This window comes from Erinaceus europaeus, chromosome 2, assembly GCF_950295315.1.
Source record: "Erinaceus europaeus chromosome 2, mEriEur2.1, whole genome shotgun sequence".
NCBI classification, from domain to species: Eukaryota; Metazoa; Chordata; class Mammalia; order Eulipotyphla; family Erinaceidae; genus Erinaceus; species Erinaceus europaeus.
This window is the reverse complement of record NC_080163.1, coordinates 74,853,025-74,880,349: the sequence shown is the minus strand read 5'-3', so window position 1 is coordinate 74,880,349 and position 27,325 is coordinate 74,853,025. Positions and strand designations below refer to the sequence as shown.

General features: G+C 38.5%; 2 protein-coding genes and 1 pseudogene across 3 annotated transcripts in view; 2 read left to right on the top strand and 1 right to left on the bottom strand.

Moving 5' to 3' along the window:
• GTF2E2 (general transcription factor IIE subunit 2) overlaps positions 1 to 27,325 on the bottom strand; it is an 84,644-nt gene that overhangs the window by 39,506 nt on the left and 17,813 nt on the right. Inside the window, exons 3-5 of the mRNA XM_007532139.3 lie at positions 9,223 to 9,314; positions 7,072 to 7,179; positions 3,524 to 3,706 (exon numbers count right to left, since the gene is read on the bottom strand). Coding sequence (XP_007532201.1) covers positions 3,524 to 3,706; positions 7,072 to 7,179; positions 9,223 to 9,314 — 383 coding nt within the window. The remainder of the gene's footprint in view (positions 1 to 3,523; positions 3,707 to 7,071; positions 7,180 to 9,222; positions 9,315 to 27,325) is intronic.
• On the top strand, positions 1,793 to 2,384 carry LOC103121612 (NADH dehydrogenase [ubiquinone] iron-sulfur protein 4, mitochondrial-like; annotated as a pseudogene).
• SMIM18 (small integral membrane protein 18) lies at positions 17,098 to 25,701 on the top strand. 2 transcript variants are annotated; one of them, XM_016192139.2, is made up of 3 exons: positions 17,098 to 17,235; positions 24,881 to 25,014; positions 25,253 to 25,701. In XM_016192139.2, exon 3 carries the CDS (start codon positions 25,288 to 25,290, stop codon positions 25,582 to 25,584), a length of 297 nt encoding a protein of 98 aa, XP_016047625.1. In that variant the 5' UTR covers positions 17,098 to 17,235; positions 24,881 to 25,014; positions 25,253 to 25,287; the 3' UTR covers positions 25,585 to 25,701. The 2 variants fall into 2 exon arrangements, with proteins under 2 accessions (XP_016047625.1, XP_007532200.1); XM_007532138.3 differs by lacking the exon at positions 24,881 to 25,014 and having other exon boundaries at positions 17,172 to 17,235.

Below are 27,325 nucleotides of genomic sequence, written 5' to 3'. Positions count from 1 at the left end.
CTTCACACCATGTGCACTTAACCCACTGAGCTACTGCCCCCCCCCACATACACAGGTTATCTCTCTATCCTCCCTCTTACCTCTCCTATCTCTATCCAATAAATGACAAAAATAATAATGACATCAAAAATAAAATAAACAACAAGGACAACAAAAAGGAAAAAATAGCCTCCAGGAGCAGTGGAATCGTAGTGCAGGCACTGAGCCCCAAAGATAACCCTAAAGGCAAATATATATATTGTAGTTGCCCCAGAGGTGGTGTAATGTCTAGAGAACTGGACTTACAATTACAGGCAAGAGGTCAGAGTTTGATCCCCAGAAGTGAATGTGCCAGAATACTGTTCTGGTTCTCTCTTTCTCCTCTCTCCGCCCCTATCATGAATAAAGTTGTTGTTGTTGTTGTTGTTGTTTTAAAGACATTGTATTACAGTTTGAGACATGTCGAAAGTGTAGATCTTAAAATATTTCATCAACAGAAAACACTTTTTGTGATTTTGTATATGGATGAACTTTTTTTTTCTTTCCTTGAAATAGAAATGGAGAAGCAGAAAGAGAAACCACAATACTGAAGCTTCCTACAATGCAGTGAGGTCCATGCTCAAATCTGAGACATGCGCATGGCAAAGCAGCCTGAGTCTTTTACACATATGGTTCACAATGACAAAAAAAAATCAACAGAAATTTATTATAAATATTAAGAAACATGAAATGCATGACTCATGTTTAAGCAAAAAGGAGTCTATGCAAACCAACCCCAAGGTGACCTAATTATTGGAACTAGAAGTGGATATTAAAGCAGCTAAAGGAATTATAATCAAGTATATATTGGGAAATTACAATGGATGCAAACAAAGTCAGGAAAAAAAAAAACAGAACCATGACAATAAAATGAAAAATTTAATTTCTCAAATATTTGTTAATTGAGTTTGTAGAAATGAAACTTGGCAAAATAACTCACATAGATAGATAGCACTGAAGAAAGTTTCTACATTGTGGCATCTTTCTGTCTTTCTCTATATATTTGAAAGACAGTGTGGAGCTGTGAAGCCCCATCAATGACAAAATAACAACAACAATAATAGTAGATATGAAAAAGAAAAATCGGGGAGATGGGCAGTAGCACAGCGGGTTAAGCACAGGTGGCACAAAACACAAGGACCTGCATAAGGATCCAGGTTCGAGCCTGGCTCCCCACCTGCAAGGGAGTTGCTTCACAAGTGGTGAAGCAGGTCTGCAGGTGTCTGTCTTTCTCTCCCCGTCTTCCCCTCCTCTCTCCATTTCTCTATGTCCTATCCAACAATGACAACATCAATAATAGTAATAACCATAACAAAAAATAATAATAACCATAACAATAAAACAAGGGCAACAAAAGGGAATAAATAAATATAAAAAAAGAAAAATCGGTGCACCTAACAAAATATTATCAAGAATAAATAAACAAAGCCTCAGGGATATGTGGAACAAATCAAAAGGTCTAACTTGTGTAAGTGAACTAGAAAGAAGAGTTTTACTCTACAAGTATAAAAAGAATGACTCTGAGGAGACCAGGAGACAGGTCAGTTGGCAGAGCATACAATTTGCCATGTGATGATTCAGGCCCAAGTCCTGTCACCCCACGAGAGCATCATGCAAAAGATGACGGCTCACAGGCAGTGGAGTGGTGCTGTGATGTCTCTCGACTTCTCAGATTTGATTCCTGACACTACTTGTGCCAGAACTGGGAGGAGCTCTGCTCTTTCAAGTATAAAAATAAAGCGGTTTGTTTTAAAAGGTGATACTGGGCAGCAAGATGGCGGCCATCTCAGTATCAGTGTCGCTGAGGCCAGCGCTGTGGGGGTGAAGGGCAATGGCTGCCATGGCCTTTTCCACGTCCAGGCTTCCGATCAGGTTGTTGAGCACATCCTCATGGTGACTGGCACAGGACCAGACTCGAGACAGGCAGCTCATAACAGTTGATGAAAAATTGGGTATCACTACTTTAACTGGGGTTCCAGAAGAACATATCAAAACTAGAAAAGTCAGGGTCTTTGTTCCTGCTCTCAATAATATGCATTCTGGAGTAAACAATACAAAGAAATGGAAGATGGAGTTTGATACAAGGGAACACTGGGAAAATTCTTTGATGGGCTGGGCATGAACGGCTGATCCCTTATCCAACATGGTTTTGACTTTCTGTACTAAGAAGATGCAATTGTCTTTGCAGAGAAAAATGGATGGAGCTATGGCATTGAAGAAAGGAAGGTTCCGAAACCCAAGTCCAAGTCTTATGGCACAAACTTTTCTTGGAACAAAGGAACAAGAGTATTCACAAAATAGGTTGGCACTGACTGTATCTCTGTGCTCGACTGTGAATAAAGTCAGCTGTGCAGTATTTACAGTCCATGTATAATACATCTCTTAATCTCCTAATAAATTTGACCTTTATAAACTACAGAAAAAAAAAAAAAAGACAATACCGGTAGACCCTTGAGGAATTCACAACAGCTAGGTCATTAATCAAAGCTTTAGTGTTTTTGTCTGTTTTTGTTTTTTTGTCTGTCACCACTGGGCTTTACCATTCTGCACAGATTTTTTCCCCCACCAGATACAGAGTCAGGAGAGATGGGAAGACACTACAGCAGCAAAGCTTGCTCCATTGCAGTAGGGCCCAGGCTCAAGCTTACATTATTCACAAAACTGGTACATGAGAATAGCACAACATGCACCGACACACACACACACACACACTGGCATCTAATGCTTTAGAGTTTTATTTAAAGAGGAAGAAGAAGAAAGAGGGGGGTCCGGAGGAACACTCCAGTATATTAGATTCTGAGGACTAAATGAGGGACCCAATGCTTGAGACTCAAAGGCCTTATCCAGTGCACCACTTTGTGGGCTGCCACCACTTTAATGTTTTTAATGCCTACTAATACTGTTGAAATAGCTCTTGGATACACACACAGTAGTGAGGTAAGCAAAATTGTCCTGGATGATCGCAGAAATATACTAAATAGAGAGTCGGGCGGTAGTGCAGTGGGTTAAGCGCACGTGATGCAAAGCACAAGGACTGACATAGGATTCTGGTTCGAGCCCCCAGCTCCCTACCTGCAGGAGAGTCGCTTCACAGGCGGTGAAGCACATATGCAAGTGTCTTTCTCTCCCCCTCTCTGTCTTCCCCTCCTCTCTCCATTTCTCTCTGTCCTATCCAACAGCGACATCAATAATAACTACAACAATAAAACAAGGGCAACAAAAGGGAATAAATATATAAAAAAAGAAATATACTAAATAATCAAGAAATCACATAGCAACAATGAATCACATAGCAGCAAATGAATCAATGCTGTTGAAATACACAACATTTTGTCTTACTTTGAAGCAGGAGAAACTAATTTCAGATCTTTAACACTATATATATATTCTAAGCATACATTATGGAAAGTTCAAGAATGATGTTTTTTAATTTAATTCATATTATCCTATAAACTATGTTTTAGACTTGAATTGTATTAAGGCATAGCAAAAACAGAGAGGTTACCTTGACAGCTTTCTGAGAATTAGGCAGTCCTTCCTCTATATCTTCTAGAAGAATTCCTCCCAAGCCTCGCTGATCATGCTGATCTAAGAGTCGAAGTAGGGCCTTCTTATCTTTCAAGTTGTACTTGGGCTTAAAAGCATATTTCCCATCTACTACTTCAATTTTTGGATTATTGATTAATGCCTGTAATATAACACAATATGCATACATTAGCAAAAGCAAACAGCATATATTCATTCGTAAATTCTACTCTTTTAGGGAGTCGGGCAGTAGTGCAGCGGGTTAAGCGCAGGTGGCACAGAGCGCAAGGACCAGCGTAAGGATCCGGGTTCAAGCCCCTGGCTCCCCACCTACAGGGGAGCCACTTCACAGGCAGTAAAGCAGGTCTACAGGTGTCTAGCTTTCTCTCCCCCTCTGTCTTCCCATCCTCTCTCAATTTCTCTCTGTCCTATCCAGCAATAACAATAATAACTACAGCAATAAAAAACAACAAGGGCAACAAAAGGGAATAAATATTAAAAATAATAAAATTTTAAAAAATAGTAATAAAAAAAAACCTCTACTCTTTTAAAAATAATGATACCTAGTGTAGCATCTACAATGTACTGGACATCCAAGATACAAAATGATGGGAGAAAAAGCCATGGAACTCAATTTTAAAAAATGTTTTTTGGGGTCCCCACTGCATTGAAGGAAGCATCAGTATTATGGTGAATCAGTGCTGCAGATGTCACTCTGTATCTCTCTCTTCCCTCTCAATTTCTGTCTTACTATTAAGTAAAATGGAAAGAAAAGGAAAAAATGGCCACTGGGAGCCACAGACTGTGGTGCAGGCACCAAGCCACAGCAATACACCTGGTGGCAATAAAAAGAATTTTAATAAAAATTATTTAAAAGTTTTATTATTTAAATCAATTTTTGGATAGAGCAAAACATTTTATCATACCTGTTTTGAAGACAAAAAGGGTAATGATCAATTTTTTTCTATTAATAGACAACTGGTGGTATGTGCAGTGTGCTAGCGCTGATTTAAGGGAGATGTGAGACTATATCCCACCTGGAAAGTATAGTTTACTGCAGATTGACATCATAATGTGAGAAACACTGTCCTAGAATGAACAGATCAATAACCAGTCTGCCCCACTTTGTAGAAATGTGGAAGGAACTGAAAAGAAATTTACCTGTAGGCCTGGCAAGGTAGCTCACTTACGTAGTGACCTGCTTTGTCACATACACAACCCAGGTTTCTTTGTTTTATTTTTTTATTTTATTTTAGCCAGAGCACTGCTCAGCTCTTGCTTATGATGGTGCAGAGGGATTAAAGCTGGAACACTGAAGCCTCAGGCAAGGGAGTCTCTCTGAATAACCATTATGCTATCTACCCACTGCCCCACAACCCAGATCTGAATACTGCCCCTAGTACACTAAAGAGCACTTTAGTTCTATGGTTTCTTCCCTTTTCTCTCTAGCTCTCTGTATCAGAAAAAGTCTGACCACAGCAATGAAGCCCCAGAGAGGACCCTAGAAAAGAAATTTATCAACAAATTCAACTTGAGAACACAACTGAGTAGGAACACAGAAACTAAATAACTTTAACTATATTCCTACTCAGTTCTGTTGTACAGCTAATACCAGAAAGAAAATTCTTCAAGAAAGAGCAACCAGGGTAGTGGCACACCTGGTAGAACACACAAGTTACCATGCACAAGGGCCCATGTTCAAGACCTCATATGCAGGATGGTAAACTTCATGAGGAGTGAAAAAGAACTGCAGATGTTTCTCCTATCTCCCTCTTCCCTCTCAAATTTATCTCTATATCAACAAAAAATAGAGGGGGGTGGGGAATCCAACCTATTTTCTTTCACAGCTAGCTGCCATAGGACCTGACTTTAAAGAGAAAAACACAAGACACACAAAATGGATAAATGATTACGGCTCAGAAAAATTTAACAATGGATTACCACTAGTTGTGTTTAGAAACAGCTATAACTACACAATCTGATAGTTTTGTTATAAAAATTAAGAGCAGGTAGAGCACCTGGTAAGCACACACTTTATACTGCATAAGGACTGGGGTTCAAGTCCTATTCCCCACCTGCAGAGGAAAAGCTTCATGAGTGAGGAAGTGGTGCTGCAGGTGTTTCTATGTCTGTTTCTCTCTATCTTCCTTCTTCCCTATCTCTAGCCAATAAATAAACAAATGAAAATTAAGGGCTAATTGGTAAAATTAATTATATCTTAGGAATTTTTTATCTAAAATCTAACACTGGCCCTGGAAAATATTCTATAACTGCATTTCACATTTAAACAGAAAATAACTATTTTTTTAAATGCTATTCATCTCCAAATTATTGCCACCAATGACAGTTTGGGGTTTCTTTTCATTTAAAGTTGTGTGTACATGCCTAATGTTCATGATCTTTTTCTAAGTTAATTTTTTTTGGTGTGTCTCCAGGGTTATTGCTAGGGCTCAATCAATGCCTGCAATATGAATCCAATGCTCCTGGAGGCCATCTTTTTTCCATTGTTGTTGTTATTGCTGCTGCTGTTGTTGCTACTGTTGTTGGATAGAACAAACAGAAATTGAAAGAGGAGGGGAAGACAGAGAGAGGGAGAAAAAGATACACACCTGCAGACCTGCTTCACCGCTTGCAAAGTGACCCCCTTGCAGGTAGGGAGCCGGGGGCTTGAACTGGGATCCTTATGCCAGTCCTTAAGCTTGGTACTTCTGTGCGCTCAACCTGGTGTGCTACTGCCTGGCCCCATAACTTGTTTCTGGTTTTGTTTTTGCCACCATGGATATCGATGGGGTTTGGTGCCTGCGCAACTCCATTTCCAAGAGGTATTTGTTTGTTTGCTTGCTTGTTTATGGAGGGTAGGAGATAGAGAAAAGGAGAGAGAGTGGAGAGACAGCTTGGTCTACTGCTTGTAAAGTTTATCCACTGCAGGTGTGGATCAGGGACTTGAACCCAGGTTCTCATGCATGGTAACATGTGTGTTCTACGAGGTTAGGTATCACTCAGTCCAACAAGTAACTTGTTATAGGCAATAGCATCACTACCAAGTAATAATAATAATGCTAACAAATACTTTGCTTAACAAAATATTTTGCTATCTCTATAATAAATATCATGCTTTAAGTTTACTAAAACAAATGTGAAAGTAACAAAACACATAAACAAAATTATACTATAATTTTTTTAATTCCATACCTTTTATGCAAGCCTAATACTTTTAAATAAATGCAAAATATTATGTGAAAACTAATCTTTACTGTCCTTTTCTTTTCTTTTCTTTTCCTACCAGAATTCTACTTAGCTCTAGTTTATGGTGTGCGGGGGATTGAATCTGGGACTTCAGAACCTCAGACATGAGTCTCTTTGTATAACCATTATGCAATCAATCTTATGAATTCACATGTTTAATAAATAAAAACTCTGTATAAATTCTTTTAAATAAAAACTATTATCAAAATTCAGCATATTAAAAAACAGTCACATTAATAATTCATGGTAATTACTTTTAGAATATTCTAATTCTATTCTTACCTCACTCATCAGCCATTGTTTCTGTTTGGGTCCAATATCTAGATGCTGTGTCTCATCCAAAATTTCTTCCAAAGTTAAAGGATGTGTATCTCCTCTCTGGTGTCGTGTCTTTTTAGATAGGGGAAGGAAAAAAACGCTGTCATTAAAAGACAGTTTTAACATGCTAGGTGAGTTAAGTAATAGTTAACAAGTAATTGATCTTTTTAAGAAGTAGAACATGTATTATTTAAAGCAGTACAATTTTAGCAATGGAGAGAATGAATTAATAACTTCAAAAACCTATCAGGAGCCAAAGACAGGAAACAAGAAAAACATTTTGAGCAAATGAAAAAATATTCAACTTACTACCATGTCAAAAGTCCTCTCGTTTAATGACTATTAGTGAGACTGTAAAGAACATACTACATGTACTGTTGGTAAAAGTGCAATAACAGAAACTCAGAAAGCTATTTGGCAATATTTAAACCCTTAACCCAACAATCCCATTGCTAGTGATTTACCCAACTGATATACCAAAACACAGGAAAGTGACCATGTTTGTTTGTTTTTTTTTCAAAGTTGTTCAAAAAAAGGAAAATCACAAACAAACCACAGGGCCAGGTAGTGTTTCACCCAATAAAGTACACATATCATCATGTGTAAGGACCTGGATTTTTAAGTATCTAAATATAAGTGATTCTTCTTAGCCACTCTCAAATTCATTCCTCCAATAATTAGCTTAAAGAAAAAGCATACTCAGAGGATTGGAGATTGCTAATGTGGTAGAGCATCTTACCCAAGCTGTGCTTGAGGGCCTGGGTTCAGGTCCATGTACATTATGGGAACACTAAGGAAAGAAAGTACTAGGGAGCTCTATGGATGGTGGACTAGTACTGTGGTGTATCTCCTCTGTCTCTTCCCTTCTTTCCAAAAAATAAAGAATGGGAGGCCAGTAGAGCATTCACTTTACCATGAACATAAATACATGTTCAACACCCAGCCACTACCTATAGGGTAAGCGGTAGAACAGTGCTACAGGTGTCTCTCCTTCTCTGTGTGTCTTTTTCTCCCTTTCCGTCTCTCACCCATTTACCAAAAAAAGAGGAAACAAATGGTCACCAGAAGCAGTAACTGTGTAGGCACAGAACCCCAACAGTAATTCTAGTGGCAAAACTAAAGTTAAAAAGGAGACTTGAGGCCAGGAAGTGGCGGAGTGACTAAGAGCACTAGATTTGGGAGCCATTTGGTCCAAAGTTCAGTCCCCAGCTTTACATGTGCCAAAGTGATGTTCTTGTTTTCTCTCTTCCCTTCTTTCTCTCTCTAATAAATAAGAGTCCAGATCATGGTACATCCAATAGAGTGCAAGCACAAGGTCCCAGGTTCAAGTCCCTTGTCCCCACTGGCATGGGGGAAGCTTCATCAGTGACGAAGCAGTGCTTCAGGTTTCTATCTTTTTCTTTCTCTATCTCCACCTCCCCTCTCAATTTCTCTCTATCCTATCAAATGAAAAAGGAGGAAAAGGCCACCAGAAATGGTATATTCATCTTGGTATATTCATCACCAGCAATAATAACCTGGTGGCAACAAATTAATTTGTAGTAGCCAAAACCTGGAAGCAACCCAGGTGTCCAACAACAGATGAGTGGCTGAGCAAGTTGTGGTATGTATGTATGTATGTATGTTTGTGTGTTTGTGTGTGTGTGTGTGTATGTATATATATATATATATATATATACACACACACACACACACAATGGAATACAACTTAGCTATAAAAATGGTGACTTCACCGTTTTCAGCAATCTTGGATAGACCTTGAAAAATTCATGTTAAGTGAAATAAGTCAGAAAGAGAAGGATGAATATGGGATGATCTCACTCTCAGGCAGAAGTTGAAAAACAAGATCAGAAAAGAAAAACAAGTAGAAGCTGAACTGGAATTGACATATTGCACCAAAGTAAAAGACTCTGGGGTGGGGTGGGTGACTGGGGGGAAGAATACAGGTCCACGAAGGATGCCAGAGGAACTAGTGGGGGTTGTATTGTTATATGAAAAACTGAGAAATGTTATACATGTACAAACTACTGTATTTACTGTCAAATGTAAAACATTAATTCCCCAATAAAGAAATTTTTTTTTAAGTTATTTTTGTAAATTAAGAAAAGTACTTACTTTCATGTAATTCACAATCTTAGCAAGAACACCAAACTTATATCCAGAGCTTCCTGATAGAGCTTTCAAGTTAAATGATCCATTGCTATGATCTGGAAATGAAGACAAAAAGAACAATTAAAATACTTTCATATTAGATGATTTATAACTTTTAAATAACTAAAACAATTTTAACTCTAGTTAATTTTTGGTTTGTTTGAGTTTTTCTATCTACTGAATTCTTTCTTATAAAATGCTGGTGACAAGTCCAAAATCTTTGAACATAAGCTATTGATTGTTTTTTTTTTTTTTTTTTTTTTATAAAAAGGAAACACTGACAAAACCATAGGATAAGAGGGGTACAACTCCACACAATTCCCACCACCAGAACTCTGTATCCCATCCCATCCCTTGATAACTTTCCTATTCTTTAATCCTCTGGGGAGTATGGACCCAAGGTCATTGTGGGATGTAGACGGTGGAAGGTCTGGCTTCTGTAATTGCTTCCCCGCTGAACCTAGGCATTGACAGGTGGATCCATACTCCCAGCCTGCCTCTCTCTCTGCCCCTAGTGGGGCGGGATTCTGGGGAATCGGAGCTCCAGGACACACTGATGGAGTCATCTGTCCACAGAAGTCTGGCATCATGCTAGCATATGGAACCTGGTGGCTGAAAAGAGAGTTAACATATAAAGCCAAACAAGTTGTTGACTAATCATGAACCTAAAGTCTGGAATAATGCAGATGAAGAGTTGGGGGGGGGGGTGTCTCTGTTCTGTAGATAGCTAGTAGGCATATTTTAGTTATATTCCAAAGGGCCTGTAGCTATTCTAGCTTTGTTTTGCTTTTGTTTGTTTAACTAAGGACAGGAGCAAAGTAAGTTTATAGTAACTCCTTTTGTAAAAATAATAAATTTCTCCTTTTTTATTCCAAGTTTCTCTGGGACTTCATGTTTATATAATTCCACTGCTTCTGGCATATATATATCTTTTTTCCAGATAAGAGAGTAAAGACAGCAAATAGGGAGAGATAGAAGAAAGATACAACAGCACCACACCACCACTTAAGAAGCTTCCTCTTATCGAAGCAGAAAGCTCAAATTTGGGGCAGGGGTTAGATGTGAGGCAGTGCAAGGGGTTAGATGTGAGGCCTCATGCTTACAAGTCTTACACGCTAACACTGAATCCCTTCCCCAGCAACTCCATAGGCTTCTTCCAGTGGACTTAAGAACACAAAAAATGGGTGCATTACTTCTGGGAGATAAAAGCTTCAATTTTTCTTCAGGGAGATAGCTTAGCCTATTAGAACATCAATTTACATCCCTGAGGTCCCAAAGGTGATATGTTCAATCGCTGGCACTACCCTATGCCAGAGCTAAACAATGCTCTGATTCTCTCTCCTCTTATAGCAGATAAATTTTAAATAATAATAATTGTACTCCTCTTTTTTATATTTTTTAATATTTATTTATTTATTCCTTATTTTGTTATTCTTGTTTTATTGATGTCATTGTTGTTGGATAGGACAGAGAGAAATGGAGAGAGATGAGGAAGACAGAGAGGGGGAGAGAAAGATAGACACCTGCAGACCTGCTTCACCACCTGTGATGCTACTCCCCCGCAGGTGGGGAGCCGGGGGCTTGAACCCAGATCTTTACGCCAGTCCTTGCATTTCTCGCCACATGTGCTTAACCCGCCGTGCTACCGCCCGACTCCCAATTGTACCCCTCTTATCCTATGGTCTTGTTGATATTTTTTTATGTTATAAAAAAATCAGTGCTAAGGAGATACAATAATGGTTATGCAAAAGACTTTCATGCCTGAGGCTCCAATGTCCCTGGTTTAGTTCCCAGTCCCACCATAATAAGCTGGAGCTATGTAATGCTCTGAAGGTGGGAAAAAAGATCTTCAATTTATCAAAAACCACATCAAATTCTGCTTGTCTGACTTAAAAAAAAAAAAAAAGAATGACTGTTAATGGTAATAAGAAGAACAATGCCATAATTTAAGTATACATTAGGGATAAATTAAGGATAAAGACAAAGTCAGCCCACAAACATGGATCCTATAAATGGATGATAGCATGAAGAAGCAATCTGTATAGAAGACACTGCTTCAAAACAGGATCATCTTGTTGTACACTTAAAAGCAGATATCCTAATGCACCACTGTGCCATAAGTGCATCCATTAGTCATAAGCAGGAAGTTGCTCTGTGTAGCTAAAAATATTCATAATAAATACTAGGAAAACATTTCAAAAGAACACATTCTATTAACAAGACACCAAATCAAATCTTACAAGGTTCCCATGTGGCTGATCCACAAAGGAAGAAGTAAATGTAAGGTGGAATCAATCTCTGGCGTCAGCTTGGTCAAATAATTTACACAAAAGAAAACATTAGAAAAAAACCACAAGTCAAATCTTAAAACAATTGCCACAGAACAGCTTCTGGATGCAACATACTATTCTCTTAAGATTGCTTAGTGGAAAAGACTTTACTAAATATGCTTTTGTAAGATTAAAATAAAACTTCATACACATTTTTCTTGAGCTGTGTGATGGGAGCGTATGTTACAATGCGTAAAGGCCTGGGTTAAAGCCCCCAATCCTCACCTGCAGGGGAAAATCTTCACTTGCTGTGAAATAGTGCTGCTGGCATCCCTGTTCCTCTCTCTCTCTCTCTATCTCCTCTTTCCCTCTCAATTTCTGTTTATCCTATAAAAAAATTAAAAAATAAAAAAAGGATGTGAGAGTGATCTGTCACCCACTGACCAGGGTTGATCTGAGCTGATCTGGCTGGCTAGCTGGGTGTGCCCTTCCTCCCTCACCACTCCATGTGCGTACCTCTTGAAAATGTGCACTCGTACTTGGTCAAAAGAGGACAACCTTCCCCAAATAGAGATGGTCTTTTGTTAATAGAATATGAGTAACTGTGCTCCCCTGCTAGAACTTCCAAGCAAATTCACAATTTTCTTTTGAAAAACAACCGACAGTTTCAGTAACAATTTAACTGAGTGGTCCGGGAGGTGGTGCAGTAGATGAAGCATTAGACTCTTAAGCATGAGGTCCTGAGTTCAATCCCCGGCAGCACATGCACCGGAGTGATATCTGCTTCTTTCTCTCTCTCCTCCTATCTAAATAATAAGTAAAATAAATAAATAAATCTTTAAAAAATTGATACATTAGTCTATGATATTTCCAAAATTAATTTTAAGAATGCTTTGGGGGTGTGGTCTGGGAGGTGGAGTAGTGGATAAAGCTGTGGACTGTCAAACATAAGGTCCCAAGTTCAATCTCTGGCAGCACATGTACCAGAGTGATGTCTGGTTTCTTCTCTTTCTCCTCCTATCTTTCTATTCATCACTAAATAAAATCTTAAAAAAAAAAAAAAAAAAAAAAAGAATGCTTTAGGGGCTGGGTGGTGGCATACTTGGTTGACTACACATGTTCCCATGCACAAAGACCTACGTTCAAGCCCCTGGACCTCCCTGCAGGGGAAATGCTTCATAAGCAGTGAAGCAGTGCTACAGGTGTCTCTATCCATCTACCTACCTATCTCCTCCCCATCTCAATTTCTTTTCACCCTATGAAATAAAAGAAAAAATAATTTTTTAAGTGTGGATATATAGCATAATGATTATATAAAGAGACTCCTGTGCCCAAGGCTCCAAAGACCCAGGTTCCATCCCCCAGACCACCATAACCCAGAGCTGAGCAGTGCTCTGGTAAAAATAAATAAAATGTAAAATAAGATAAAATTTAAGAATATTTTCATAATAATGAAAACTGCCTCCCAAATAAAAGCAATTTTTTTAAATTTTTTAAACAAGTTTTTTTAGAGTCTAATGACCAGATTGCCTTTATTTAACTTTATTTTATCTGATAGAACAGAGAAATTGAGAAGGAGGAAAAGATAGGGAGAGAGACACCTGTAGACCTGCTTCACCTCTTGTGAAGCTTTCACTAATCAGGTGGGGACCAGGGGCTTGAACCTGGGTCCTTGTGCATGGTAATACCTGCACTTAACCAGGTGTGCCACCCTCCAGCCCTTAAAAGGAAATTTCTTATAGCAGAGACCAATATTCAAATTGGTGTTAAAAGTAATTATATAAAATAAAAAAATAATCTTTCAAAAAAGAACATCCACATAGTATATTATTCTATTGATGTCAATTGTCTAGAATAAGTACATTAAAAAGTAGACTAGTGGAAGTTGGGCAGTAGCACAATGGGTTAAGCACAAGTAGCACAAAGCACAAGGGCTGGCGTAAGGATCCCAGTTCGAGCCCCAAGCTCCCCACCTGCAGGGGAGTCGCTTCACAGGTGGTGAAGCAGGTCTGCAGGTGTCTATCTTTCTCTCCCTGTCTCTATCTTCCCCCTCCTCTCTCCATTTCTCTCTGTCCTAGCCAACAACAATAACAACTATAACAATAAAAAACAAGGGCAACAAAAAGGAGCAAATAAATAAATATTTTTTAAAAATAGACTAGCATTTGCAAAGGTCATGGCAATGGCAGAATGACTGCTTATAAAAAATAAGTAGAAGGGCTGGGAAGATAGCACAGTGGCAAAAAGCACATGCCTAAGGCTCCAAAGTCCCAAATTCAATCCCCCACACCACCATAAACCAGAGCTGAGCAGTGTTCTGGTAAAAATAAAATAAAACACAAACATCTTAAGTAGGTATGCTTCCACAGTCACTATTTCCATTGCAAAATACCATAACTTCATGGTTCATTTTCTCAGGGTGTTCAAGAAACATGTAACTTCATTTACTGAGTACCTACTTTTTATTAAGAACCATGCTCAATGATCTTTCCCACTTAGTCCCTCCAAAAATGTCCTTTATAGGAGTTAGCATGTCCTTTTAAACATACGAAAAACTAATAGTAAATGGCAGAATGTGGATTCAAACCATGCAGAGCAATGCACAGAGAATTCTGTAGACCACACTTGTTACAATGAGGAAGGACTTCAGTTCAAGTACCAGTTATCACCTGCGGGGTGGGGAAGCTTGACAACTGGTGAAGCAGTGCTTGCTCCTTATCGCCCTCTTCCCTCACAATTTCTCTCTGCCCCCGTACAAAAGTAAATAATTTAAAAAATAAATATTTATAAAACATAAAACAAAATTTATAAAGGTGTCAATAAATGATACAAATGGTTAATTATGAATTGCACACATGATTGCTTTGCTTTTCATGGAGTCTCTGGCATTAGCTCAATGCCTCTTATCAAAAGAGAGAGGGGAGGGAGCTGGTTGGTAGTGCAGTGGCACGAAGCACAAGGACCCACCTAAGGAATCCTGTTCAAGCCCCCGACTCCTCACTGCAGGGGGGTGGCTCCACAGGCAGTGAAGTAGGTCTGCAAGCGTCTATCCTTCTCTAGCCCTCTCGGCCTCCCCTCCTCTCTGTCCTACCCAACAACAACAGCAATGACAACAATAATAATAACAAAAAAAAAAAGGCAACAAAATGGGGAAAAATGGCCTCCAGGAGCAGTGGATTCATAGTGCAGGCACCGAGCCCCAGCAATAACCCTGGAGGCAGAGAGAAAGAGAGAGAGAAAGATTATGAAAGCAGAGTCATGCAGGCATCAAGCCCCAGCAACAACCCTCATAGGGTAAAAAAGGAAAGAAGAGGAAAGAAAAAAGTCCAGTACCCATGTTTTCACCATTTAAATTTTAGACAGCCTTTTTTTAAAAAATTTTTTATATTTATTCATTTATTTTCCCCTTTTGTTGCCCTTGTTTTTTATTGTTGTTGTAGTTATTGTTGTTGCTACTGATGTCGTCGTTGTTAGATAGGACTGAGAGAAATGGAGGAGGGGAAGACAGAGGGGGAGAGAAAGACACCTGCAGACCTGCTTCACCGCCTGTGAAGCGACTCCCCTACAGGTGGGGGGCCAGGGGCTCGAGCTGGGATCCTTATGCAGGTCCCTGCACTTTGCTCCAGCGCGCTTAGCTGGCTACCGCCCTACTCCCCCCCCCCTCTTTTTTTAATATAGTGGTAACAAAACAAGGACTTTGTGCATGTTGGTACCACTGAGGTATCTCTCAGACTCAGTTGTTTATGCTATTTTGTTATTTTCTGCTGAATATGAACCTGGGTTATACGTATAGCAAAGCAGCACATTATTCAAATAAGCAATTTTGCCCACCCTATTCTATGATTTCTAAGGGGTGGAAGACACCAAAATACTGTTCCACCATCTATGGAGTTCATATTTGGCACTGGGAATCAAACCCAGAGCCTGATGTATGGTGAAGCAAATGTTTTTTATTATTATTTTATTTTTTATATTTATTTATTTATTTCCCCTTTTGTTGCCGTTGTTTTTTATTGTTGTTGTAGTTATTGTTACTGATGTCATCGTTGTTGAATAGGAGAGAGAGAAATGGAGAGAGGAGGGGAAGACAGAGAGGGGCAGAGAAAGACAGACACCTGTAGATCTGCTTCACCGCCTGTGAAGAGACTCCCCTACAGGTAGGGACCTGGGGGCTCGAACCCGGACCCTTAAGCTGGTCCTCGAGATTTTGTGCTACTTGTGCTTAACCAGCTGCGCTACCACCCAATTCCCAGTGAGGCAAATGTTTTATATACTAAGCCACCTACCTAACAAACTGTTGAATTTTTTTCATATTTTTATTTTAAAGTAGTCTTTTGCAAAACCATTATGTTGTCTCCCCAGCCCCTTGATTTTTTTTTTTTTTAAAGAATTTATCTCCTGTGGAGGTAAGTCCAGAGCACAATTCAATTTTTTTTACAAAATAAAATAAAATGTTCTACCAGGATGGGGAGACAACATACTGGTTAGACAAAGACTTTCTTTCATGCCTGAGGCTCCAAAGTTCCAGGTTCAACCCCAGTACCAGAAGACCTGGGCAGTGACCTGATAAAAATAAATAAAATAAAATTTTATGTAGGGGGTTGGGCGGTGGCTCATCAGGTTAAGAGCACATAGTACGAAGCACTGGGACCCGCGCAAGGATTGGGCTTCAAGCCTCCGCTCCATAGCTGCCGCAGGATGGGAGCTTCCCAAGCTACGAAATGGGTCTGCAGTTGTTTGTGTCTCTGTCTGTCTTTTTGTCTCTCCCATCCAATAAAACGAAATAATGGCTCCCAGCAACAGTGTAGTGCCTGCGCCGAGCTCCAGCGGTAACACTGAAGGAAAAAATAATTTCATATATATATATATATATATATATATGTAAATATTCTACCACTGACACACTTCCTTGGAAATAACCCACTACTCTGCTCTTCGCTTCTTTCTCTCTCTCTCTCTCTCTCTCTCTCTCTTTTTTTTTTTTTTTACCAGAGCACTACTCAGCTCTAGTTTATGGTGTGGGGGAACTGAACCAGGGACTTTGAAGCCTCAGGATTGAAGCCTCTTTGCATAACCATTATGCTATCTACCCCGCCCATTACACTGCTTTTTTAATGCAAGTGGTATACCTCCCAAATCTAACCCTCTACCATAAGTAAAACTGAAAACTGCGTTTCTTTACCCTCATAATTTCTCCTAATCAAACCACAATATGGAAATAGTTTCCATGGATGATATGTATATAAACAAGAATAGAAAAAATATTTTTGATTTATGAGAATTTATGCATATTTCCTGGTGGAAATATCAAGCTGGTAAATCTGAATTATTTGTTTCCTAGGTTACTACCTCATCCAATATTACCTAGTCCTAGCACTGAAATACTCGCGGAAGGATCTGAAATCTTACAGCTGAATATTAAGAGATCATCAATTTGTTTAAAACTCAAATATTCATATGCAATAATTAGCTTAGTAACAAAATATAAAGCAAGAAAAAAGAGTGACAGACAGCTCTATTCAAGTTTAGGAATGATTTTCTCTAAAGGGTGGCAGGACTTAATGCTAATGAACGTAGAGGAAACTGTCAGCTGTACCGAGGTTCAACCAATAGAATCACAGCTCCATCTTGGCTATGCACTAGATTGCATTACAAACAGACAATACCACCGACACCATCGCTTCAACAGCAGCCTTTCAGGCAAGAGGTAGGTTTTTACGAGCTTTTTCATTTAATAATATATGTCCTTATTATATCTTATCATAAAACAAACACACAAAGCTTTGTTCCTACAATAGAGAAGGAAAAAAAAAAAAGCAACGATATAGCCATTTCACTGCTTGGTAGAATTTTACTTGAAAAGGTGAAAACTGCTTGTGTTATTTAATAAGCACCCTACCATCTGTGCCTTCATGGAAAATTCATGACATTTTCTATGAACCTGATCTATACTCGGACCTTAGGGTAAACCATAAGCATCTGATGTTAAGCGATTACTTACTAATTCCATCTTCTCTGAGCTATTTCATTTTAGCTATGTGAATAGTCTTAACAAAAGATTTTTCCTCAAATATCTAAACTAATGGTGAGGCTGGATCAAAGCTTTCTGATTTTATGTACAAATTATATTGTTAATAAAAATAAGTTACTTAGAAAAAGCTTAGTATATTTTAATATCCAAAAATAGTTTAAATTTAATTTTATTTGACAATGCTAATAAATTATCAATTGTGAGTTTAGCATAAAAATAAAGAACCATAAAAGTATCATATGTAGCTGCAATATACTATAACCAAAGAAATCATTTTTACAACTTCAAACCTCCCTAACATTTTAATATGTCCTTAGAGTAAGATTTTAAAACTTATATGACTGTAACATATAAGTCATGCTATCATTAAATAAAAACCTTCTTAAAGAGTCTTTTATTTTTATATGCGACAAAATAGGTATGTTACAGTACATCACAACATATTGTTAAGGTTATCCTTTAACTGATCTTCAACGTAGTTGTTTTTTCATAAATTACATTTTAAAATAAAAACAAGTCCTAAGAAGAATCAGCTAAAGAAAGAGGCAATGGTGCCTTTAGAGACAGTAAAGATTATTCTCATGGCTCAGAGTAATTATCCATGTCTATGAAAAATTAATATTAACTGCTGACAATATTTCTAACTTCATTAATTTAAGGCATGAGAGTATCATTATTTAGTAGATGTTAGAGTTCTAGGATATCATCTATAGAAACTAACCTAAAGCTTCAACTTTTTCTTTCCCTTTGCTTGTGAATTTACTTAAAATTGTAAAGGGCTTTTTCTCCCTTTTTATTCCTTCTATTTCTTAGTCAACATTCAGGTAGCATGAGCAAAGTATCCCTTACAAAAGCCAATGGTTGCACTAAGAAGATATTAGATTTCTCCAAGATTAGCACCATTGGGGTTAATTGCCTCAAAGGCAGAAAAAGAAAAAAAGGGAAGAGAAGAAAAAAAAAAAATCCAACTTATATAGGAGACTCAAAAAAAAAAAAAAAAAAAGAACTCATGTAAAGTATAAGTAACTTTCTCAAATAAAATAATTAACTTGTACCTCCAATTTCAGGTAAAATGGTAACATAAATCCTTACCACACTTAAACTGGTTTAACACCATAATTAGCCTACAACATTTGATTTATGTGACTAGTTAAGCCTAGGTGAAGGCTAGTTGTAGTTTAACCAAACTGACTAGATTCATAACCTATCCCAGAGTTCCAAGGCTGAGTGAGTTAGTTACTCTTTATTTAAAGGCTTATATGATTAATTGGTTATATTTCAAAATGATATGCTTAAAAGCACTGGAGAATTTAATTCAATAGCTTTTACCATAAACAGAACAAAAACTATTTTACTCTGATCTGGTAATTCAGGGTTCCAGAATAGTCCTAAGTCCTATCTACATAAATATTTCACTATGGCCTTTTGAAAAGAGAAAAAAAAAAATAGAGTAAATATCTCAACTTAACTAAATATATATAGTAAGTATTCACCAAACACTTTCCATTTCTGCAATAAAATTTTCAACAAGTTGGGTACCTGGAAAAGTATAAGAAAGTATTCTTTCACTTGTGTCCACATTTTATCTTTTCATAAAGCATGTTTACAGAATTTGCTTGATATGAATTTATTATTTCTCTTCTAATGGCATTGAGGTCTCGAGACATATGTGCAATACTACCACTACTGGACCACTTTTTATGATTCTTTTTAGTATTTCAAAATACTGAAAAGAGAAGGGGGGATAGTACAATACCACTCCACTGCTTGGCGGGGTTTCCCTAGTGCCTCCATGAGTTGCTGGAGCTTGAACCTAGGGCTTCCCATATGGTGAGGAGTATATCCTACCTCATGAGTTATTTCCTGGCCCATATCTTTGCATTTTAATTTCAAAGATTAGTCTCAGAATAAGAGAAAATGTTTATGGAGAGTGTCTTCCTGCCTGTCTAATTATGACTAATCTATCAAAGTAATTTAGACTTTAGTCTAAGCATAAGAAAAAGAATTACTAGCCCCCTCGGCTCCCCAACTGCAGGGCAGTTGCTTCACAAGTGATGAAGCAGGTCTGCAGGTATCTATCTTTCTCTCCCCCTCCCTGTCTTCCCCTCCTCTCTCCATTTCTCTCTGTCCTATCCAACAATGAAGATAGACAATAATAACTAAAACAATAAAACAGCAAGGGCAACAAAAAGGGAATAAATAGTTTTTTAAAAAATTAAAAAAAAAAGAATTACTAGAACTCTACTCTAAAAAACTAAACCATGAGGGGCTGGGTATATATTACCATGCCCAAAGATTCAGATTCAAGCTCCCTGGCCCCCACTTGTGGGAAGTGGATGGAAGCTTCACGAGCAGTGGAACAGTGCTGCAGGCATCAGTGCTACATATCTCTCTTTTTCTGTCTCTTCCTATCTCTATTGTACTCTCTATCAAAATATATGTGTGTGTGTGTATATATATATATATATATATATATATGTATATATATATATATATATATGTATACACACACACACACACTTTTTATTATTATTTTTTTAATGGCCAACAGAAATGGGATGCAATCACCAAACTCCAGAGACAGGTAGAGAAAAAAAAAGAGAAAGAGAGAAAACACTAAACCTAGAGGCCTAGAGGTCACTCAGTGGATACAGAAAATTATCTTCCATGCTTAAGTTTGATCACAAGAGCACCAAAAGACAGAAACAGTTGAAGGGGCCAGGTGAGGGCACACCTGGTTAAGCACACATATTACAGTGTGCAAGGACCCAGGTTCAAGCCCCTGATCCCCACCTGTGGGGAACGAAAGAAGGAAGGAAGTGAGGGAGAAAGAAAGAAATGCTTGGAACTCCAAGAATAGTGGACTAGTGCTTTGGTGTGTGTGTCCCCCCTCTCTCTCTCTCTCTCTCTCTCCCTCCCTCCCTCTCTCTCCCTCAAAAATCTAAAGAAATTGTGTTAGTGAAATAGCTCAATAGTCTGGTGCAAACATAGGACCCTGGGTTTTGAGCACTGCATAAAGTTTAAAATAAAATAAAATAAAATAAAATAGGGGCAGGTGTTGGCAAGTGTGTGGCTTAACCTGTAGAATACACATGTTACTATGCAGATGAACCTGGGTTCAAATCTTAGGCCACCACATGGAAGCACAGGAGGAAGCTTTACAAGCAGTGGTGTTTCTCCTCTTTCCCTCTTAGTCTTTCACCTTCTATTTAAAAGAAAACAAGTGGTCCTGGAGGTGGCACTGTGGATAAAGTATCGGACTCTCAAACATGAGGTTCTGAGTTCAATCCCCGGCAGCACATGTACGAGAGTGGTGTCTGGCTCTTTCTGTCTCTTCCTATGTTTCTTATTAATAAATAAATAAGATATATTTTTTAAAAAGAAAGACAAAATTGGCCGCCTGGAGCAGTGGAGTCATACGGGCATTGAACCACAACAGTAACCTTGGTGAAGGAAAAGTAAATAAGCAGGACAAAGAGTTACTGGGTTGCTGGAAAAGTCATGATGCATTTTTGCATAGAAAAATACCTCATGAGGGGCAAGGTGTTGGCAAACCTCGTTGAGTGCACGTATTAAGAGTGCACAAGGACCCAGGTTCGAGCCCCTGGTCCCCACCTTCAGGGGGAAAGCTTTCCAAGTGGTGAAGCAGGGCTGCAGGTGTCTCTCTCTCTCCCTCCCTATCTCCCCTTACTCTCTCAACTTCTGACTGTCTCTATCCAATAAATAAATAAAGATAATAAAAAATATATACAAAAAGAAGAAGAAAGAAAAATACCTCATGAGGGTAGGTTGAGCGGTTAAGTGCACATGGTGCAAGGATCCCGGTTTGAGCCCCCAGCTCTCCACCTGCAGGGGGGGTCGTATCAAGGGCGGTGAAGCAGGTCTGCAGGTGTCTTTCTCTCCCCGTCTTCCCCTCCTCCCTCCAGTTCTCTCTGTCTTAACCAACAATGACAACATCAACAACAACAATAATAATAATAACCATAACAATGATCAAACAACAAGGGCAACAAAAAGGGGAAAAAAAATAGTCTCCAGGAGCAGTGGATTCGAGGTGCAGGCATCGAGCCCCAGAAATAACCCTGGAGGCAAAAAAAAAAAAAGAAAGAAAGGAGAGGAGAGGAGAGGAGAGGAGAGGAGAGGAAAGAAAAAAATACCTCATGACTTTTACAGCAACCCAATAGCTCACATAGCTGACCATGTTTTAACAAAGATAAATCTCCCTGGCACCACATGGCAGCATCATGGACAGCTCTATAAATGCTGGAGATGTATTGAAGTGTCTCTCCCTTTCTGTCTCCTCTATCTCCTTTTTCCCTCTTGCTCTTAAAAAAAAAAAAAAGAAGAAAGAAATAAAAAATTAATTGGTCCAACAAGCTTACTCAACTAGTAAGTTATTTAATGTTACTTTAATAAGTTAAATAAACATTAAATTTAAGGAGGGAGAGATGATCCTATGGTTATTTTTCAGAGAAAAAGGTACTTTTTTAAAGGGTTACTTTTTCAGATACGATCAGAAACAAAAAAATGAACATTTTGAGGGGCCAGGTAGTGGCACAACCAGTAGATCATGAATTTAACCATGCACAAAGGACTTGTGTCCAAGCCCCCAGTACCCAGCTTCAGGGGGTAAGTTTTATGAGCAACAGAGTAGAGCTACAGGTGTCTCTCCTCTCCTCTCCCGTCCCCTCCCCTCCCCTCCCCTCCTCTCCTCTTCTTTTCTCTTCTCTCTCTCTCTCTCAATCAGAAAAGAAAAAGAAAAATGTGCACCTGGAATGGTGCAGTCATTGCTCAGTCACGAAGCCCAAGAATGATCGTAATTTAAAGAAAAAAAAATTGAGTTGTTTATCAGTTATCAATAAACTCAAAAGTAGCAAATTGTCATCATTTATAACCAACTTGAATCCATCTGTTCTCTATATAAAGGTTTAGATTTTTCCAGCAAAATATACAAGTGTCTGCTTCTTCCAACCTACTTATCTTCTCACCTACTTGTCTTATTTTTTATGGATGAGTGGGACTGAAAACACTGTAAGCAATTTACTTGTACCTCAAAAACAGAGGACAGACAATTTAGCTTAGTGGTATGTCTCTTCTCTCATATTTATGAAGCACACACATCATCACAAATACATAGAATTAAAGTTCCTTAAGCCATCTTCTAACTATTCTACAGCTGCATATTTCATTTTGAAATAGTAACATATCATCAGTTGCCCTTTTGTTGCCCTTGTTGTAGTTTTGTTGTGGTTATTATTGTTATTGTTAATGTCATTCGTTGTTGGACAGGACAGAGAAAAATTGAGAGAGGAGGGGAAGACGGGGGGGAGGAGGAAGACACCTACAGACCTGTTTCACTGCCTGTGAAGTGACCCCTCTGCAGGTGGGGAGCTGGGGGCTTGAACCAGGATCCTTATGCTGGTCCTTGCGCTTCATGCCATATGCACTTAACCCACTGCACTACCGCCCAACCCCCTCTCTCTTCTTTATATCCCCCCCACCTCTCTCAATTTATCTGTCCTATCCAATAAAATAGAAAAAAATGACCGCCAGGTGCAGTGGATTCCTAGTATCAACATCAAGCCCCAGTAATAACCCTGGAAGCAAAAAAAATAATGTGCTCAGAAGAGAAAACCTCAAAAAAAAAAAAAAAAAAAAAGAAAAGAAAAGGGTATTCACACATAGGTAAAAATATCATAGAAAGGAAGCCAGGCAGTACCACAGCAGGTTAAGTGTACACGGTGTGAAGCTCAAGAACAGGCACAATGATCCTGGTTTGAAACCCCAGCTCCCCACCTGCAAGGGGGGGGGGTCACTTCACAAACCACAAAGCAGGTCTGCAAGTGTCTCTCTTTCTCTCCCCGTCTTCCTTTCCTCTCTCGATTTCCCTCTGTCCTATCCAACAACAGCAATAACAACAATAACAATAATAGCAAGGGCAACAAAAATGAAAAAAGCCCCCTGGAGGCAAAATAAATAAATAAATAAATAAATATATCATAAACATACCAAGTTAGTCATATACCTGTATTCCAGATAGTGTATTTTTTAATGCCCCAGAACTAAAAGAAACACATATTTTCTAATTTTTTAAAAAACAAGGTAATAAAACCCACTCATTAAATGTGTTTTCTAAAATTTTAGTTTTTCCCTTTTGTTGCCCTTGTTGTTTTATTGTTGTAGTTATTATTGTTGTTGTTATTGATGTCATCATTGTTGGATAGAATAGAAAGAAATGGAAAAAGGAGGGGAAGACAGAGAAGGGGAGAGAAAGACAGACATGTGCAGACCTGCTTCACTGCTTGTGAAGCGACTCCCCTGCAGGTGGGGAGCCAGGGGCTTGAACTGGGATCCTTAAGCCAGTCCTTGAGCTTTTGTGCCACCTGCACTTAACCCGCTGTGCCTGACTCCCATTACTTTCTCTTTTTTTGCCACCAGGTCATTGCAGGGAGAGTACAGCTTCTCCCCCCCCCCCTTTCTTAGTAAAAAAAAAAAAGACAGAGAAAGAGAGAAACCTGCAGGACTGCTTCATCCCTTGTGTAGCATCCCCTCTGAAGACGGAGACCAAGGACTAGAACCCGGTTCCTCCTGCACAGTAACATGTGTGCTGGAATCTAACAACCTCCATTTATTACTTCTACCAAATCTTCAATGCTGGGTCAGAGAGACAGCTGACCGTGGAGGGTGCATGCCTTGCCACGGTGCAGGCACACGTGGGTTCAAATCTAGGCACCATATGGGAGTGCCACAGAACTGGGGAAAGTTCCAGGGCCATGGTGTTGCTCCCTCTCCTGCTGGTATGGATGTGGGTGAAGGGGTGATGGGTGTGTGTGTGTGTGTGTGTGTGTGTGTGTGTGTGTGTGTGTGTGTGTGTGTGTTTTCTCTCCCTACATACATATACACATACACAGATGATGTATGTGTGTATCTATGTGTGTATTTGAGAGGAGTCAGCCTAGGAGTGGTGAAATCACATATGCTCCAGTGCCTGATTCTAAGAAAAAGAAAATAAATAAATCTTCAAACTCCTAGATTCTTATTTAAGATCTAACAGGTAGTAGGTCAAGAAAAGCAAAACTGAATGCAAAAATGTGGAAACTAAATTTTGTGTAACGGGACAAAAATTTGACAACACATTGAAAGGACTGCATTTTTATAGTTTATTAAGTTTACAGGTTCATAAATCACTTAAGTATAGGAAACATTTAAAAACTAGCATATGAGTAATATAGTAAAATCCCAAGACTAAAGTCTCTTTATAGGCAACTTCAATCTTGAAATTAAAAACGTCACTTTTTGCCTTTTCTTTCAATGCTATTAGGTCGCTTGTCCTCAAAGTTTAAGGAGTGAAGTTAAAAGACAGAAATAAATACTGAACCAAGAAGTTGAGGAGGATTCACAAGGGTAATAAGAAAAGTTTTTCTATAGGCAAGTTGAAGAACACAACTTTAAAAGGTGGAGTTTTTTCTTTTTTTTTTTTTTTGAGTAGATAAAAAAAACTCATGATTGTTTCAGTTACGTTTTAAAATAATTCAATTATTTTATTTCCCTTCCACTAACAGTTAATTTCTGAATATGAATCTTAGGCTTATCTAACAAATTATAATTTTATATTTATTAACAGTCTAATATTGAGATCTGAACTGATAAGTTACAGTCTGATTAAAATTTTTCATTTTCTACCTTTTTGTAGACTAAAAGAAGAATACAAACACATAAACCCTAAAAATGGCTTCGCTGAGTTCTAGCCTCTGGAATGAAACCACTACATCTGTCTATCAGTATCTCGGATTTCAAGTTCAAAAAGTCTACCCTTTCCATGATAATTGGAACACTGCCTGCTTTGTCATCCTACTTTTATTTATATTTACAGTGGTGTCTTTAGTGGTGTTGGCTTTCCTTTATGAAGTACTTAACTGCTGTTGCTGTATAAAAAACAAAACTGTAAAAGATTTGAAAAGTGAACCCAACCCCCTTAGAAGTATGATGGACAACATCAGAAAACATGAAACTGAAGTGGTCTAATATTCTACATAAGATAAACAAAGTTCTTGAAAGCAAGACCAACCATTATTAAAACACTGATTTTTACTTTGAATGGTTAAAAGATTTCTACTAAAAGGAAAAAAGTGAAATAAGTAATTTGTGTTTGTGTATTCCTTTCATTAAGTATTTATATTAAGTATAAATACAAATAACTTGCCAATCTACTTAAAATGGAGCAAAATAGCTCACCTGGAAGGGTGCCTGCCTTGCAATACAGGCAGCACAGATTCTAGCCCAGCTCACACCACAATGGAGGAAGCTTCGGTACAATGTTTTCTCTCCCTTTGTTTGAAAACCTCAGCCAACCAGAAGTGGTGAAGCCCCAATTAGGGGTTGAAGGGGAGAGTCTACTTAAAATGATACTTCAAAAGCTAGATAAAAGATTTGTAGAATTTTTTATTATGTAACAAAAGATAAACTGAGGGCAGGAGAGATGCATAGTGGCTATGCAAAAAGACTCTCTTGCCTGAGACTTCAGAGAGGAGCAGAGTTCTGGTTAAATAAAATAAAGAATGAAAATATAATGGAAAATATAGGCAAGGTTAGTGATGTCAAAATAGTTTATACCTAATATAATCAAGGGTACTAAAAGAACAGAAACCTACATGAATAATGGTGATAAATGCTACTCAGAATATTTAAATATAAAAGAAAATAATTCCAGTTATGAAGGGAGGAGTAATCATAATAGCTATACAAAATACTTTCATGTGTGAGACTCTGAAGCTCCAGGTTCAACCCACTCCCACCCCACCCCCACACCACCATAAGACAGAGCTGAGCAGTGCTCTGGTCTCTGTATCTTTCATCAAAATAAAAATTTTTTAAATAAAGAAACCTTTGAAAAATTAAAGTGAGGAGCCAGGTGGTAGCACACCGGTATAAGTGCACACATTACAGTGCACAAGGACCCAGGTTCAAGCCCCTGGTCCCCACATGCATGGGGAAAGCTTCACGAGTGGTGAAGCAGGGCTGTGGGTATCTATCTGTCTCTCTCCCTCTCTGCCTCCTGCTCCTCTCTCAATTTCTCTCTCTATATATATATATATCCAATAATAAAATAATTTATAAAAAAATTAAGTAATTCCAGTTATATGTGTAAGTTATAATTACTAAAAGTTGTTATTTCCCAGTTCATGTAAGACAATTTAAACTTTTCTTGCCTCCAGGGTCATCACTGAGTCTCGGTACCCACACAATGAATCCACTGCTTCTGGTGGTCATTTTTTCCATTTTATTGGACAAGACAGAGAGAAACTGAAAGGGAGTGGGAGACAGGGAGTGAAAGAGAGAGAGGGAAAAAGAGACACCTGCAGACATGCCTCACCACTTGTAAATCATCCTACCTGAAGGTGGGGAGCTGGGGACTTGAACCTAGATCCTTGAGCGGGTTCTTGCGCTTAGTACTATGTGCAATTAACTGCACTACCGTCAAGCCCCCTAAATGTTTTTAATGACAAGATAATCATGAAAAAGATCTTAAGTATTCAGGTCACAATTTTCATATAATTGCTTTACAGTTTAGTAAGAAACGCAAGGTGTTGGACCCAGGAGATGGCTCAGCATGTAAAGCACATTCCTTGCCATACACAATAAGATCCTGGGGTCAATCCTTAACACAATGCGAGAACACCATGGACAACATTAAAAAAAAATAAGAAAGGAAGGAAACTCCACATATAGTGGAATGACGTTATAGTGTCTTTCATCTCACCACCCC